The 18,226-nt window shown below is 45.0% G+C and overlaps 1 protein-coding gene across 2 annotated transcripts in view; it reads right to left on the minus strand.

Moving 5' to 3' along the window:
• ASTN2 (astrotactin 2) overlaps positions 1-18,226 on the minus strand; it is a 746,156-nt gene that overhangs the window by 424,945 nt on the left and 302,985 nt on the right. For both annotated transcript variants that reach the window (XM_036329825.1, XM_036329824.1), the window contains exon 7: positions 1,668-1,835. In XM_036329825.1, coding sequence (XP_036185718.1) covers positions 1,668-1,835 — 168 coding nt within the window. The remainder of the gene's footprint in view (positions 1-1,667; positions 1,836-18,226) is intronic.

Below are 18,226 nucleotides of genomic sequence, written 5' to 3' on the forward strand. Positions count from 1 at the left end.
CTATGCTCAGAATCCTCCAGTGACTTCTCATCTCACTCAGAGTAAAACCCAAAGTCCTCATCATTCTATTAAACCCCCTAACCCTCCCCTCCACAGTCTTCCTCTTCTCAAGTCTGCCTCCAGCTCCCTCCCCTGGCTCCCCTCCAGCCACGGGGGGGGGGGGGTCTCCTGCTAGTGTTGAACCCTGGGCACCTCCCTGCGCTCCTGTCACAGGGCACTGCCCTTGCTCATCCCCCCCCCACCCCCCCACCCCCGCCTGGAACGACCTCTCCCAGGACAGGGGCAGGCTTCCCTCCCCTGCTGAAAGCACCTGCTCAAATGTCCCCTTCTCAGAGAAGCCTACCCTGACCCTGTCTGGGTAATAACAATGCCGCTGCCACCCAGCTTAGCGCTAGCTGTGTTCGGTGTTCTTCCCCGCATTGACCATCACCTGACAAGCTGTATGTATATTTACCTGGTTGTGTACTAAGATGAAATCTTTTTTTCCTTCTTTTAAAATATATTTTTTATTGTTGATAGTATCATAGATATTTCCCATCCCCTCCTATTTACTCCTCTCCACCCAAACTCTACCCCAGAGGTCTTCACTACCCTATTGCCCCTGTCCATGGGCTATGCATATAAGTTCTTTGATTTATCTCTTCTCGTCCCCCCCACCCCTCATCACAATGTTGGAAATTTTCTATACCTGAGTTGTCCAAGAGGTAGCCACTAGTCACACGTAGCTATGGAGCACTTTAAATGTGACTGGGGACCTGAATGATTACTTTTGTTTAATTCTAATTAAGTTACATTTCAGCATCCACATGTGGCTAATGGCTGCTATGTCAGACACTGCAGATGTAGTGTCTCCCTAGAATTTCAATGTGATCAGGGCAGAGATTTTGCCTATTTTGTTCACTGCTGTGTCCCCAATGCCTAGAAAAGTGCCAGGCTGCTCAATAAATACCTGTCGAGCAGAAGAATACAGGAATATGCTAGGAGCTTCCCAGGCATTAGCTCATTCCATCTGAACAACAGGCGTGCGTGCGGGGCAGATGCTATTTTCGTTCTGTGCTGCCGAAGAACACCAAGTAGTGTGTACCCTGTGACCAACATCTCCCCATTTAGGATGAGTAAATCCTGGGGATCTAATGTACAGCACGGTGAATACAATGAACAACAGCCTATTATACATTTGAAAGGTAGTAAGATCTTGCATGTCAGAATCATAAAGTATGGCATGTGAAGTGATGGAGGTGCTAATTTCATCATGGGAGTCATTTCCTACTATGTACGTGCATTCAACCATCACACTGTACACCTTAAACTTACATAATGTTATATGTCAAGGATACCTCAATAAAGCTGGAAAAATGATAGGGAGATCACGCTGCTAGTCGGAGGTAGACAGGATCGAAGCTCAGGATGTGTGATGACATTCAGACACTGCTTTGTTAGAGCTGGACTACAGACTCTCTGAGATTCTGTGATTCTGTGGTTTCCTGAGAACTTTCTCCCTTGTCAGCCAATGGCAGCACATACTTTAAGCACCAACTGGATTGATGGATCTTTACATAAAGCTCCTTGTCAATCCCTCAGAAGCCATGATGCTCAGGTAGAAGGAGGGCAGCCCACCCTCCAGCCAGATCCTCTCTTCCTCTTTCCCAGCCCCGCCCATGGCTCACCAGTGTCTGGATCGCAGAGCTGCTCACAGGCGTCTGTCGTCCTCTGTCCGCAGAGGTCCCTCACCCACGGGGAGGTGGCGTTGACCTGGTAATACAGGGACAGCTTGGCCGGGTTTAGCCAGTCGGAGATGTCCAGGTAGCTCCCTTCGCTCACCACAAAGCTGCTCCCTGCGGGCGAATAGAGAAAGACAGCTACTTTCTCCCTGGTTTTAGGTGCAGGTGTGTCTCACTGCTGATGCTGCCACCAGGAACACAGGCAGTACATACAAGTCACCCCCCCCCCATACACACACACAAACCCACAGTTGCCTGTTCTCACTGTCTACATGCATGCACACAGTCTACACACATTTATAATGCACCCTCATGGTGTCAACAGCCAGTGGAGACAAAAACAAGTGAGGCATGAGAGACAGTTCAACTTAGTGATTAAGTCAGGCCCTGTGACTGAGCGAGCCCTGGGTTCAAACCCTGAGCTCTCCCTGGCCAGTCACTGAGTTTGGGTGAGTCACTCAATGCCTCTGGGCCTTGTTTACTTCACCTGTCAATGGGAATTTTAACGGGACCTACCTCAAAGGGTTACTGTGAGAATGAAATAAAATAAGGTGGATAAAGTGCTCAGCCAGTAGCTGACTTGTCCTAGTAAAGAATGATGAAATATTAAAATATGAAAGAAAAAGAAAGTGAATGTCCCCAGTCAACCTAGCCATGTCCTCTGGAACAGGATTCCCTGATGTCCACTGGGGCCAGGTGGGAGAGACCAGATGAGCATAAGGGAAATAGCATAGCTTCTCTTTTTTTTTCAGGTCTAATTAAGCAAGTTTATTTTATATATATAAAAGGCTAAGTTGACTTGGCCTTTATAATACATATAAAGCTCTCGCTGGTGCCAATTGCACATGTGTGTTTTGATCTGTCATTGTTGATTGTGAATTTGGTTGACACTTCTATTATAGAGAAAGGGTGAATAGTGATATTAAAATATTTCTTCTAATTAATTTCTTTCAATGTGCATGAATCTGTGCACCAGGACACTAGTGATAATATAAATAAGGTAATTTGCAGTTCTGAAATTATAGTTAATATCATTATAGCTCTATATGTATATACTTTTTTTAAATTTTGTTTTATTGCTTAAAGTATTACAAAGAGTATTACATATGTCTCCTTTTTTTCCTCCTTGACATTCCCCCCGGACCCCCTACACCCCAGTGTCTTGTGTCCATTGGTTATGCTTATATGCATGCATATAGTCCTTCGCCTGATCTCTTACCCTCACCTCCCCACCCTCCCCAGCCTTCCCGCTGTAGTTTGACAGTCTGTTCGATGCTGCTCTGTCTCTGTATCTATTTTTGTTCATCAGTTTATAATGATCTTTACTATCCATAAATGAGTGAGATCATGTGGTATTTTTCTTTCACTGACTCGCTTATTTCACTTAGCATAATGCTCTCCAGTTCCATCCATGCTGTTGCAAATGGTAAGAATCCCTTCTTTTTTACAGCAGCATAGTATTCCATTGTGTAGATGTACCACAGTTTTCTAATCCATTCATCTGTTGATGGGCACTTAGGCTGTTTCTAAATCTTCTAAGTATAGCTTCTTGGCATGGATTTTGTTGTTGCTGTTTGTTTGGTTTTCAAAGAAATCTCGAGCACCTCTAAAAAAAAGCAGCACCTATGCAGCAAAAACACCTCAATGCTGGGAAATAATAGGGAGGTGGAGTATGGGGTGAACTGGGCACTGCAGGTTCTATCGAAAGGGATCAACTGCACCTCAGCTCAACCAGCTCTGGCCAAATGGGGGGAAAGGCCAGCGAGCAGACCGTCAGTTTCTTCAGGAGAGTCTGGAAAATCAGATTTTTATGGTAATCAACCAATTTTAAAACAATGGCTTAAATCTGTTATTGAAAGCAATTTATGCTCCAAAATGTTCCCCTTTAACACATATGTATGCACAGATACTACATATATGCATGTGTGTTCATATATGCACATCTATATGGATTACATACATACATGTGCATACATACATTCTTTGTGGGGCAAGGAACAGACATCCATCAGGATGGCTGCATAGAGGGTATAAATGGTAGTGCCTGTATTTTGCAGTATACCAAAGGTAAAATTTTATAGGGGAAACAAAGGTTCAAATAGGACCAGACTCCACAAGCTGGATTTGGAGAGCTATTCTAGATTCATGCAGATCTAGGGATCTCAGCGCAAGAGATCTTAAATAGTTCATAATTAACATGACTCACCTTCTCTCCCTGCATTTTCTTCTCTCTCCCTCACTCTCTACCAACAAAATCGTTCCATGTATACAATGCAAATTTCCAAAGGAAGGACTCAGTTAATAGGCATCGGATGGGTTTGAGAGCAACTTCTCTGCCAGGTCATATCAGACCCTGCTTATTGACCAATGGTTGGGCTCCTCTCAGCTCTGCTATGGTCCAATGGGCAATGGCCAGAGGCGGGATCACATCAGACTTTACCTGGCTGCCCTGAAGATATAAGATGCCCTGAGAAGGATAAGGGTACAGCAGGCAATGTTATCTTTTCTAAGTCACACAAATGTTGTGGCCGATATCATCCCATAGAATAAGCCCAGTAGACAATGGGATTTTGGGTGAGGAAGAAAGAGGAGTCTACGGGAAAAGCAAAAGGAGTAGATAGCATCAGGCTCCGAGATAAGAAAATGGCTGTATTTGAAGTTGGCCTTAAAGTCTTTGGCAGCTGAACAGAAAAGAAGAAGTCTGCTGGATCCCATATTTCAAATCTCTGGCAAGGGAAGATATGCAAATCTATCTGCAAAGCCATATTTCCCCCTTTGGAACTGAGCTGAAACATGGCACACGGGTCCTCATGTGAGGCACCGAACATCACAACTGACTACAGATTTTTCTTTTGAAAAGCACAGTCGTGCTGTTTAAAAGGATAATTTTTGTATTTATTCTCACTAAAGACTGAGGGATGGATATTGAATTCTGTCCCAGGGCTGCATTTGGCTAATCCATCACTTCAGGAAAGCTAAGAAGCAGGGATAAAGAGAAAGGAGTCAGCAAGACGTGCCTTCAGATCTTCACTCTGCTGTTTACCAGCTCTGCAAACATGGGCAAGAAAACAAACCCTCAGTCGTCTCATATGAAAGTGTGAATTGCGACTCTCTCTGCACAGGGTTAACATAAAGATTAAGTGAGACAATGTGTTTCTCTCAGGTCCAATTCCCCAGGAACCAGACTCAAAGGCAGAGCCTGGCACGCAGGAGGCTGTGGAGGTGTGCCCTTGTAAAGGGATGAGCAAAGTGGGATTGCACAAGAGAGAGAAGTCGAATTGTCATACAGCTGCAGCAAAGACCTCAGCTCATCTCCTAGGGGGCCGGGAGCTGGGGTGGTCCTTCAGAGTTTTCCCAAATCAGGACAAGAACATCAGGTCATTTCGCCTCAGCATTAGCCAGTCACAGGCTGTGGGCTATTCCTGGGGAAGAGACGTAAACTTGGGTGAAATGGTCCCTTTCGATGGGTAACATTTCTCTGAGAAAGACTTGGTGCGAGGAGTCAGCCACCAACAATCCTGGCAGCTGGGAGAGAAGTGCCTGTGTTCTAACGAGAGATGTGGACACAGCACATCTCCATACAATATGCACAATATGTGAAGTCCCTGGCACACAGTGAAATCTCAACTCAAGGGAGCTATTTTGACTACTATTCGGATCACTTACAAATTTGGAAGCTCGGAATGCAATGCCAGTTAATAGATCTCTCTCCAATCTGAGCAATGTGAGTCTCTTTGGAAGGGACTAACTCAAACGCAGGTTATCCTTGCCTTCTTCTGAAAGGTGTTCTTACAAGGTCTATGGTTGCTTTAATGGCAGCAGGGGTCACTATCCTTGGAAGACCCTCTCTGCTCTAGTCGCTGGGGTGAATGTGTTACGCATCCTGCTTTCTAATCCCTCTGAGAGCCTTGCAAGATTAAAATTTCCCCATTTTACAAATGACAACAGGAGGTTCAGCGAACAATGGTTTTAGCCAAATTTGTACAAAGAGTAAGTGGCCAAAATACCATCCGACCCGGTGCAGCATCCGACCCGGGACCCGCCCATTATTCCAGGCTGTCATGAGAATCAGGGGCTTTGGTTGGATTCTCTGGCCCTCTGTGGTCCTCCCACCCTCTGTGCATTCCTCATCAGTGTGCATCCTGTCGCGTGGGAGGGCTTTTGCTTTCTCTGATAGACTATGATTTCCTACAGGGACGAGGTCATGAGTTATTCATGAGCCCTTATCAATCAAGCCCTCAGTAAAATGGCTGGCGCATATGGGAAGTTTAGTGGGTGTCTGCGGAGTGAATTAATGAAATCAAAGTTACACGCTTGACTGGAGGAAACTTCAACTCCCTCCATCATGGGATTGTGAGGCAGGAATGCCTCCAACACTGATCTCAAAGGTTAAGTCTTTCCATCCTGTGAGAGCCAGAATACAAAATCAGCCCTTCAGAGCTTCCCTGGTTCCAACCCAAAACTTGAACTTCACTATCGTGTGTCCTGAGCTCCGGTTTGCTCCATGGGCTTGTGATGTGGCTGGTTCAGGTGGAGATGCTGGGGGACTCAGTGCGACGAGGCCAGGCCAAATGGCATAGAGATAGCACATCAGGTAGTGAGAGGAGGAAACTGTGCAAATGCAGTCAGCAAGGCTTAATTCATGTGTCCATTCAACGTTTACTAATCCCCTTGTTGCATAAGGAATAGACAAAGAATGAGAAATATCCTGGCTCCATCAAGAACACGATGGACTACCAAGGGTGTGGGCATTCATGGCTGTAATACAACCTAGAGTGTGGTAAGAACTGCCTGAAAAGAATGGGCTTGTCTTGGATCTAAGAGAAGGAAAAAGGGGTGTCAGAGACCAGTTTGAAATGCTGGTCTTTAAGCCAGACATTGAAGGACACGAAGAATGACGAGCAAGGCAAAATTGAGGTGGCGTTGATATGTTAAGTCTCGCCTTCTGAGTTGACTCATACTGTTCTTAATCACTCTAATATTTAGACAGTATTCCGCTCAACCTTTAGCTATATATGCCATATTATAGATTCATTCATTCGCTCATGCATATATTCTTCATTTAACAAAAAGAAGACCTACTATGTGCTAGTTCCTGTCCCAGGATCTGGATGTATGTCCATTGAGAACTTGAAGTTCAAGAAGGGAGTTTGAGATGCCAAATCTAAGGCAAAACACAAGTGCTTTTTGTTCCCCCTTTCTTACTCCCTCATCTAGAATGCACGTTTTTTGAAGGTAAAGACCATGAACACAAATGCATTATTCCGTGTGTCTCACACTTCTCTAGTTTTCCAGTGGACCCCTGTTTTATTTTCTTGGCTTTAGGTAAAAAGTGCCCCACTTTTTCTGGGTGCTGAGATTCTTCTTTGTGCTCAAATCAATCTCCCCAAAGAGTAAAGACTCTGGAATGAAACTTAGCCAAAATCTCAACTTCGAAATGTCATGTTTCCTTATTTTTAAATATATATATTTCCCCCCCTCCCCACGTACTTGTGGGAATATACATCATCTAATTAGCCAAATGGATTTTCAGTTCAGCCCAATCATTTCCTTATCTACATCTAAGCTCGGTGTTGCTCAGGGGACTGCGCGGGCACGGAGGTCCTCATTAGCTCTGATCTCCAATTACAATGATTATAAGCCTGCTTCTGTGATTGTGCAGCACAGATCTGGGGTGAGCTGGGAGCTCAGGCCACTCCGTAGTGTTCTGTCAAAACCCAGAGGCACATCAGTCCCCAAAGAAACAGAAGGTTACAGACGAGAACTAAAAATACGACGGATGGAGGTATCACCAGCCAAGACTGTCCGGAGAGCCAGACGGCAGATGCAAAGCCCCTTCGTTACATCTTGAATCACGACACAGACCCCTGAGGACTATGGACAGAAGGTTTCAAAGAGGTCTCTGGACACAGAGCTGAAGGGGGAGCAGAGGGGTTAAAAGTTACATCCATGGCTGAAAGATGCTTTTCATGATGAAGCTCAGGGAACCGTTCTGGCCCATAGTAGTCCTCCCTCTTTTCCTTCTCTTTCTCTGGGTGCAAAATAATTAAAGATTTCCTATCTTCTGTCACATTGTGTGTCCCCCAGAACCCATCAATCAGTGCCTTGAACCTGGTAGATATGTCTTTCCAGGGGACAGGGTGAAGAACAAACTGTGACAACACAGAAATGAGGAGACCATCTACCTTCCACCCCACACACCCATGGAGAATACGCTTTCCTCTCTCCCTGGTCCACAGAGCCCTAGGTCAGGCTTGAGTACATCCAACCGTCTACTATCGACTGGGAACTACTGAAGGAGTGAGCACTGACCTCTGTAAACATGGGGGAGAAGCTAGAGTGTGAGGGTTTGTGAGTGGGCAGAGGCTACCTGGATGGCTGGGAACACTCAGTCTCTAGGGCAGGGGTAGGGAACCTTTTTACTGCCAAGGGCCATTTGGATATTAATAACATCATTTACAGGCCACACAAAATTATCAGCTTAAAAATTAGCCTGCTATATTTGGTCAAACATTTAATTAACTCACTCATAATGCCTTGGTAGGGCCAGACGTTCCCCACCCCTGCTCTAGCGTCATGGGGTGGAGTGTCTCTGCGTCTTCAGTCACTTACCTCTGTGCCTTTACCTCCTGATCGACTTCCAGCTCTCTTCCCTTCTGCCATTTTCTTTGCCTTTTCCCTGGATCAACGTCAACCTATTCCTCTGTACTGTTTCTGCCTGTTATGGACTGACTTGCGTCCATCCCAAAATTCATGTTTTGAAATCCTTACCCCCAGGAATGAGCTGCATTTGGAAATAGGGTCATTCATGAGGAAAACGAGGTTAAGTGAAGTCATCATGGTGTTTCTACTCCAATATGACTGGGGTCCTTATAATAAAAGGAAATTCGGGTGCAGACACATAGAGGAAAGACCAAATACAGATACAGGGAGACACCAACCCTCTGCAAGTCCAGTAGAGAGCTCCTCAGAAGAAACCAGCCCTGCCAACATCTTGATTTTGAACCTCCAGCCTCTGGAAATGGGAGTAGATAGATTTCTCTTGGGTAAGCCTCCCAGCGTGCGTTCCTTTTTTATGACAGCCCTAGCGAACCAATGTGCCACCTGTCATATTGGACAGCTATCTCTTACCCTGCCACTTTCTCCATTTATTAACCTTTATTTGTGTCAAGGATCCCCATGGATCACTTCTCAGAATAAAGTTTCCAAATGTAGAAAACATAATGGCTAGTATCTGAACCAATAACTGGAATACAGTTCTACCCATGGATCCCTCGGGGCTCCGTGGAGCCCAGGATACAAATGCTAGTCTGAGCTAAGCTATTTCCATCCATCCCACAGGCGACCAGTCTGCCGACTGACCTGGTTCCAAGCCTGTCCAGCATCCCTGGATGCGAGAGGGTGTGGCAGCAAGTTCATGATGAATACGCAGTCCTGGTAAAGTGTGTGACTGAGGCGCAAATGACAAAGAGGAGAAGACTAAGAAAACCCGGAGACATTCCAGGGGCCATTTTAAAGAGGGTCAGCTTCTTCCTTTTCCTTTATTACATGGAAACAGTTTTTTTAAAGCTCCGACGAATAGATCAGAATTTTCATCTTTAGGAGTGTTAGAAAAGTTTGAGTTCCTCTCACCCAGAGTTCCTTTACCTGTTTTCTTTTCAACTAAGGAGTCTTTTTAGACTTTTCCTTTCTCCAATCACCTGCCATCCATAAAATGTAATGTATAGCCATTCATGTACTATTTTGCTGTACATAAAAGGAGTATAGTGCTTGTGCCCCCCGCCCCAAGTCAATTTTCATGTCTTCTAAGTATTGTTGTCCACACTGAGAATGAAAGCTCTAGTGAGAGACAATCAGAGGGTTAAGGAAGGAGAGGGATGTGTCCAAGATCCCCCTGGGATTAGTGAGATAACTGCACTAGAACCTAGACTTTCTGACCCCCGACCTCTCAATGCTGTGAGGGAGGTGAAGATCAGAGAGGTGAACTGACTTTCCCAAGGCAACAGGACTGGACCAGAACTCAAGCCCAGTGACTTCCAGCCCCGGGCTTGTCCCAGGATTTCAGGCTGACAAACAAGAATAGATCCCGAGCCTGGCTGGTGTTGCTCGGTGGTTGAGCCTCAAGCTATGAACCAGGAGGTCACGGTTTGACTCCTGGTCAGGGCACATGCCTGGGTTGTAGGCTTGATCCCCAGTGGGGGAGAAGGGGTGAGCGGGAGGCAGCTGATCAATGATTCTCTCATCATTGATGTTTCTATCTCTCTCTTCCTCTCCCACCCTCTCTGAAATCAATAAAAAATATATTTAAAAAAAGAATAGATCCCAAAATAAACGTGAGCTGTCGGGAAGCTAGAGCTCGCTCACTGGGAGTGTGACATGGTAAAACCCTTGATAGGCCCAGGGCATGGAATGCAGAGGAACTCATCACTCAGTATCCCTACAACAGAAGGCTGGAGAGAGGGACAGACCACCCGTTTTTTGAATGTCCTGTTAGAAAAATAGTGATTTGCAAATGAAGCTGTATGGAAGCCTCATTTCTTCTCCCCAAAAGGTTTCCTAGAGTGTCAGACCCACATCTATTGCAGGCGATGTAGGCAATTGCTATGTTTCTACCATTTTCCGTCACCCCACCTGGAACCATGATCAAAGACTGACTACCACCGACTGCCGCAGAACTCCCCACGCCTTACGAGTCCCTGGTTCTGCTTCAAAGTTCAGTGAGCAGTGTTTGAGTCTGGACAAAAGAGGTTTGAAGTATTAAAATTTCAACAAATTATTTTTCTCCCCAGGAATATAACAATGTGGTAGCAAGGTAGGCAGCGGGGTTGGGGGCGGGGGGAGAACAAAGTCCTGAAATGTTTCTCATTCTAGTTTAGGTGTCGTTAAAGGAAGGCATCCATGTACATTTCATTTCAGATTCTTTCTTTTAACTTTCTTTATTATTTCATTGGGAACTTATGTATCAGGCCCAGTTTCACTGTTGATTTTCCTTTGATCAAAGATCAGTAATTCTCTCTTTTTTTTGTTAATCCTCACTGAAGGATATCTTCCATTTATTTATTTATTTTTTTTAGAGAGAGTGGAAGGGAGGGGGAGAGACAGAGAGAGGGAGAAACATTGATGTGAGAGAGACACATCAACTGGTTGCCTCCCACATATGCCCTGACTGGGGCCAGGGATACAGCCTGCAACTGATGTGCCCTTGACCGAAATCTAAACCGCAATCCTTCAGTCCACGGGCTGACGCTCTATTTACTGAGCCAAATAGACCAGGGCAAAGATCAGTAATTCTTGAATAAAAACAGTGGACAGCTGCCCCCAAACCTCAGAGGTCCTTTAGCTCTAACTGGTTCTAAGAATGAAAAACTTCCCTCTCCATCTGCTGCCAAGTGAAACAGGGGTTTGGACGGGAGGTAGTGAGCCGGATTCTGGCATTAAATAAGCCTGGATTAGATCCCAGCCCAATCACTGAGGATCTCTGTGACCCTGAAAGGAATCACTCGACCTTGGCAAGCCTCCATTTCCTTATCTGCACAATGGAAATACTTCAGAGATACTATAACTGTTAAATAAAATGCATGGGATTGCCTACAGAAGACAGGGCTGTGCCTGGCTAAGGCTGCTGTGTCCCAATGGACACTATTCCAGGGGATGAAATTTACACAGCAGACAATGCATTCTACATATCATTGTACGTATAGCCATATATGTCCTCCATGTGATTGTGTATTCCATATATGTATACATATTTCGATAATTATATGCGTCTATGAATTATATATATATATATACTCAGATAATTCTATGGATAATTGTATCCAATGTGACGGGTGCCTTCTGGAGTTGTGCAACATGGTGATCCTAGCTGGGACACAGTAAGACAATAGGCCCATTTAAAGAAACACAAACACAAAAAACTACCAGCCCCCTGCCTAACCCAGTATGCTCGGTCCCCCTATGCTGACTCACAGCTTATCCCAGCAGCATCTCCTGTCAATTTCACAAGGTCCAGGGTGAGTGGGGAAGGGCAGGGATGAGGGATACTACTTTAAGATGTGCTGCGGGCGTGAGGCAGCACTGTAGAGGCCCTAGGAGAATGCCTGGTGCATGAGTGTGTAATGAGCATACACAACGTGTAGCTAAGACAGGACTGGCTGACAGGGTTAACAAATGAATGAACGCACCATGTGACTTTCCAGATCCACCAACTAAACTGCATCCCCTGCCCTGTTCCCTCTTCTCTGGGTCCACCCTCTTCTATAAAACATACACTAATTTTTAACTTTCCTAAAATATCTGCACAAACATCAGGCAAAGCCAGCCCACAACACTGAAGTGAGCCCTAAGGATAAACCGTTAGCAATGCCTCTCGGATCTGTTTCATGAAAAAATTGTGGGTTCCATATCAATGGACCAAATTAGGCCCAGGCACCAGCCTGCTTCTGTGTCTCTCATTGTGAGTGTATGTGTGTGCATATGTATGTGTGTGTGTGCGCGTGTGTTCCTTTCTCTCTAGATCTCTAGCCTCCTCTTCTCTTTTGTCCAGAAATAAATTAGGTGGGGAAACACAGACCTTGGAACAGGCAAGCCTGGATTCAAAAAGCGCCCTTCCCACTTATTATATCTGAATGACCTTGAGAAATGCTTACTATTTCTTTTCTCTGCTTCCCCATTTAAAAGAGAATGAATACTACTTAAGTTGCTGCATTTGCATTGAAGATTTTCTTTAATTACATTTGTTGGGGGTGACATTGGTCAAGTGCACTGAATATTAAAGGTGACTGTGTGAGCACCTGGCTTATTGGATGTACTGAGCAAATGGGTGTTTTTCTTTTTATTGCTGCTATTAATCTAATTGACCCTAGAAATAACTCTGGGGGGCAGGTGTTACTTTTATTCCTATTTTATAGAAAAGGAAGTTCAGGAAGGTTAAAGGTGGATGTCTCAAATTGCTCACCTGGGAACTCGATGAGTCCAAAATAAGAACTCAGTCCGCTTGCCTCAGAGTCCTGTGTGTGTGCGTGTGTGTGTGTGTGTGGCGTGTGTCTATATTCATCTCCGGTTACTTCTCTAAGTACTCAGCTTCTCATGGTGGCTGGAACATAAATCAGATCATGGTAAGAGCGTGTGACATAGAGAGAGAGAAATGGCAGGGGGAAGGTGACATAATATTGTAATTCAATACTTAATGTCTCCAAAGACATGTAATACATCCTCCTGACATTTCCAGAAGATATTTTCTGGAAACTGGACAATAATTCAAATTAATGCTAAGCCTAAATCTAATTGTTTTATGATGCTACCAAGGCCTATGTTCGGCAAAGCTTCCAAAAATCTGAGGTTTCAAGTTAGAGTGATGGAATAGATTTCAATGCCTGGCGCAGATGAGAACAGCTGCCTAAATGTTATAATACTGGTACCTGGAGCAACGTAACAAGAGAGATTCGCAGCTCAGCTAAGGTGTAGCGTTCGTGGCAATCAGCCCTTCACCAGCCAAACCCCTACCATGGATTCTGGGAAAGGTAAGGGGAGAAAGGTAAGATTTTTGAGGCCCAAATGAAGGTCTTGAAGCATAAAAAGGACACAGAAGGGCCAAGATCCACGTTTCTGCTATGAGATGTGAAGGATGAATTTTTTCATTCTGTTCTCAGAGGGGTTGGTGGGGCGCGGCTTGCAGACACCAGGCTATGGAACCCAAATCCTGCCACTTACGAGCCGAAGGACTTTATGCCTACTTGACTTTGTGGGCTTTGAGGCTCCCTTTCAATAAAGTGGGGACAATAATGCCTACCCCTTACTCCTATGCACCAAGGCACATGGAGAAGGCTGATGAGGAAAGCACATGACCCAGGAATATATAGGATCTCATCTCAGGTTTCAAACACACCAATAGCAAACCAGGATATGTGTGTGCGCGTGTGTGTGTGTGTGTGTGTGTGTGTGTGTGTGTGTACGTGTTGGCTTGGAGAAGGAAAGGTGGTAGTATCAATGAAATAATATTCCTTGCAAATAAAATGGAATATGTGATGTTTCTGAGATAGAAAATATGCTGGGTTCTGTATTCAGTTCGAACTACCAGTATACAACATAATGTTAACTGAACTGGGGGATACACAGACCGTTTAGCATATATTTATATGTTTGCTTTCAAACTGGATTGACCTTTTTGGGGTGCTAAGTATCTGAAAGAGCGCAGAGACTAAAACCCACACCATGATTTTGTGGATCCGAACCAAAGTCCATGGTGCAGTTTCACCATTTACACAACGGGAATGGGCAGTAGCAGAGGCCACATGAAAACCCAGACATAAACTAACAGGATTTTGCTTTTGCAAATAACCCGTCAATGTTCTATATGTTTGTTGTTATTAAATTCATTTAGATGATGAGGCCCCTTTCTCTTTTTTAGAGAAAGAGAGTCTAGTACAGTGTTTAAGTGCAGAAATATGGAGCCAGGCAGCCGGTATTTATGTTCTTCTAACCCTGCCACAAATTAACTGAGTGATAATGATCCAGGGAAAGAGGCCTTGGTTTCTCAGCTATAAAACTGTGGGTAATAATCTCAGCAATGTAGGAGGCAATGTATGTGAATTAAATTTCTGTTGTTTCAAATTACTCACTTTCAACGTAAATGAGGTAATATATATAAAGTATTTAAAACAGTACCTGGCACATAATAAATGCTTAATAAGCGTTAGTTATTCTTAGACTATTTCTACCTACACATATGTGAGAATACTATTGTGAAATACAAGGGCATGCTGTCTCGTTCAAAGACAATTTGGCAAAAACAACAAACACAATAACTGAGATTCCTGCTTAAACAACGTATTAGCTTGGGATATAACAGTGTAAACAAAAGCTCCTTCTGTGACTCGTTCCTGTCTTCTAATTGCCTGCTCCTGCTCTGGCCCTCAGCCAGGCATCAGTCGTTAGCCACTCCACGGATACGTACACGTCAGACGTGTACGTATAGAAACAGGCACACACAGCGCCTGTTGCTTCTCATGGCTGCAAAGAAATGACATTAAAAGTGAGTGATTTGAAACAAGTGAAATTTAATTAAAAACAAAATTAAAAGTTGTTCCAAGCCCAGTGCTTCAGCCAGCAAGACTCAGAGGAAATTAGGAAGAACTGCTAATAGCTGGATCCAATTCAAGAGCCTCTATGAAGAGAGAGTGAGGAACAAAGTCGCATTCTCTTTAGATGAAACAATTAAAGATCTCTTCTGAGAAATACCTGCCAACAGTATCCCAGGGCCAAAAGGAGCGTGGTTTGCTGGTGGGTTGCTTCTTTGACTTTCTCATTTCCATGATGGAAGTGAGATCCCCCCAAGTGGCATCTTCTATGGCAACAGGGAAGGACAGGGATTTTGAAAAACCCGACTTAAATGAGTGGAAGGTGGGGATGAACTCCTTAATAAAAAGAAAACCAATTGTCACTCACTGTCTGAAACTCTACCGTACCTTTGAAATTTCAAATAATCAGGCTGCTAAGAAAAATTCTAATCCCTCTCAAATTATGGAACCTCAAATAATGAGCCAGCAAGTGTCGGCTGAGATTTGGGGACTGGGTGCAGGGATGACTATATCATTTGGCCAGACCACAAAGGTGATGGGAGATTGTCAAAGATAAGCCTAAAATATATTCTGGCTCTCACGTTCTACATTTTACAAAATTTTGCCAAGCTGCCTACTATGCTATATGCCTACACTGTGCCCCCTACTGGGGATAGAGCCACACTCTTCCTCCTCCACCATTTAAAAATATATGTAGATATTTTTATTGATTTCAGAGAGGAAGGGAGAGGGAGAGGCGGAAACAACAATGATAAGAGAGAATCACTGATTGGCTGATTCCTGCACACCCCACCCCTGGGGATCGAGTCTGCAACCCGGGCATGTGTCCTGATCCGGAAGCGTACCATGACATCCCAGTTCCTAGGTTAATGCTCCACCACTTAGCCACACCAGCTGGGCCTCATCTGCCATTTTTAATTGATCCTAATTTTGGATGAGACACCAACTCTGGGCCTCCGTTCATGACTCTGCTTCTATGGCAGGTCCCCTGCCCAAAATGTTGATGCTGCATTTGAGTTTTTGCAGGAAATGGCCACACTCGGAGTCTTCCCGCTCACAGGTCAATCAGCACCTGTGTCGAGCCGGAGAGAGACCACTTTCTCCATCCCCCAACCTGGCCCGAATACTGCAGTGAGACATCACCTGAAATATTATTCGAATGACTCCGACCCTCAGGAGAGCAGCCTTACAGAACGAAGGGGCAGCCGGTACTAACAGTTTTCATCCAGGCAGGATTTGTAAAGGTCCTAATCCCGCATGTTCCTCAAAGTTGTTTGCATTTTTCTTTTCTTTTTTTTTTTCTACAAACACAGCCAAGAGTTAGGCATCTGAGTCTTGACTGCACATAAGAAAGCTGGTGCGTGAGCAGAATATTAATAACAGCTAGCCCTTGAGTGTGTTTACCATGGGCCAGGCTCCTGCACTGAACAACAACGGAGTCTTCACAGTCAGTCTGGTTTGGAGTGTGTTAGCATCCCTGTGTTGCAGAAGACTGAGCTGCATCACGGGGAAGGTGGAGTTAGGGTTTACGCCCGTGTATTATGGTGTTGGCTTTCATGCTCATCACCCCACACTTCACTGATGGGTAAAAGTGTTTTTATTTTTATGTTTAGAGTCACCAACCTCTCAGGTAGAGGTTGTCGCTGACCCCTTCCCCTTCTCTGCCCCTCCGTACAATTAGTTGCTAAACTGCCTTGGTTCTAGCTCTACAGGAATGCCCTTAAGCTCATTCCCCCATTTCCATGCCCTTGTTCAGACATTATCATATAGACTAAGTGTAACAGCCCCCCTCCCCTTAGGCTCCTTGCCTTGTCCCCTTAAACTCACCTTCTAAACTGTGCTGGTTCGGTCCACTCATCCTTATAAAACCATGAATGTGTACCGGATATTGCACAGGAACAAGACAGGCACACTCTCTGCCCCGCAGGCTTAAGGAGCATTAGCAGGCGCTATTGTTTACGAGCACCGACTAGTGCCAAGCGCAGGCCAAGTGTCCTAGACAGTCACTCAGTTGCCCTTTGAGGTGGTGTATTGTTATCATGCCATTTCACAGAGGAGCAGACTGAGGCTTAGAGGTGAAATAACCAGCTCAGTGCAACACAGCTAGGAAATGTTCAAGCTAGGTATTGAACCCAAAGAGTGTGGTTCTACAGCAGAGACTCTTAGACATGAAATAAGTCATTTTATTATTATTATTAATAATATATTTTTATTGATTTCAGAGATGAAGGGAGAGGGATAGAGATAGAAACATCAATGATGACAGAGAATCATGGATCGGCTGCCTCCTGCATGCCCCCTACTGGGGATCGAGCCTGCAACACAAGCATGTGCCCTGACCGGGGATCAAACGGTGACCTCCTGGTTCATAGGTTGATGCTCAACCACTGAGCCATACCAGCTGGGTGGAATAAGTCATTTTAAATGAGCTGAGTGCCAAAATGAAAAGTCTGGGACCATTTAGCAGGAAAGCCTAACTTAGACGATGAGGGCGACAATGACAACCATACCAATAAAAACTAACATCACCTAGTGCTTCCAGTTTGCCAAACATCCTACTAAATATTTGACAAATATCTCATTCATTGTTCCTAAGAGGGAGGTACCAGTACGCCCGCTGTACAGATTAAGAAACAATCCAGAATGGTTAAGTAACATCAACCGGCTGTGAATTCATAGCCTGATCCTTCAATTAACATCTTGCATTGCTTTTAGCACAAGCAACTGTGTCCCCTAAACCAGCGGTCACCAATTGGTGGTCCATGGACCGCTGGTGGTCCGTGAGGTCCGAAAGGTTGGTGACCGCTGCGCTAAACTCTTGTTTAAAATTTTCCAGTGGTTTCATGAGCCCCGACCACCTCCACAATAAAAGCCCAACACTAAGATGCCTGCTCTTCCTGTCCGCTCCCCCCTCTGTCCTGTCCCGGCCACATGGAGCCCCAGATGTTCCGGGTGCTGCTCCTATTCCAGCATTGCTCTTGCTATTTCCTGTGCCAGGAAGATGCCCCTTCTTGTCCTCACTCTTATCTCCAACAGAGCAAACACTCACGCACAATCCCTGCCCATCCAGTTTCTTCCAAGGGGACAAACCCTCTTGCTCTTAGAGCTTTGCCCAGGTGTGTGCAGTGGGGAATACTCCAGGCCTCCTTGGTGGCCTTCTGACTTGTCTGTGTGCCCCACCTGGTCCAAATTATGCTCTGTCTTCTATAGTAGTCCTGCTTGATAGCTACCCTGTCATTTTAAATAACATGCATGATCCCCTTGAGGGTGCAATTAGCACTTTCTGGATGCCTGTTATGGTGCATTTTCATGTCACTCTCTAGTCATCCTCATTGCCACCCTGTGACTCAGGGGCTAAGAGCTGTACTTGTATAGATGGTGAAATTGATGGTTCGGAGGAGTGAGGTGACTCACCTCAGCTGCATA

The sequence above is a fragment of the Myotis myotis genome, unplaced genomic scaffold (assembly GCF_014108235.1).
Source record: "Myotis myotis isolate mMyoMyo1 unplaced genomic scaffold, mMyoMyo1.p scaffold_m19_p_12, whole genome shotgun sequence".
Classification (NCBI taxonomy): domain Eukaryota; kingdom Metazoa; phylum Chordata; class Mammalia; order Chiroptera; family Vespertilionidae; genus Myotis; species Myotis myotis.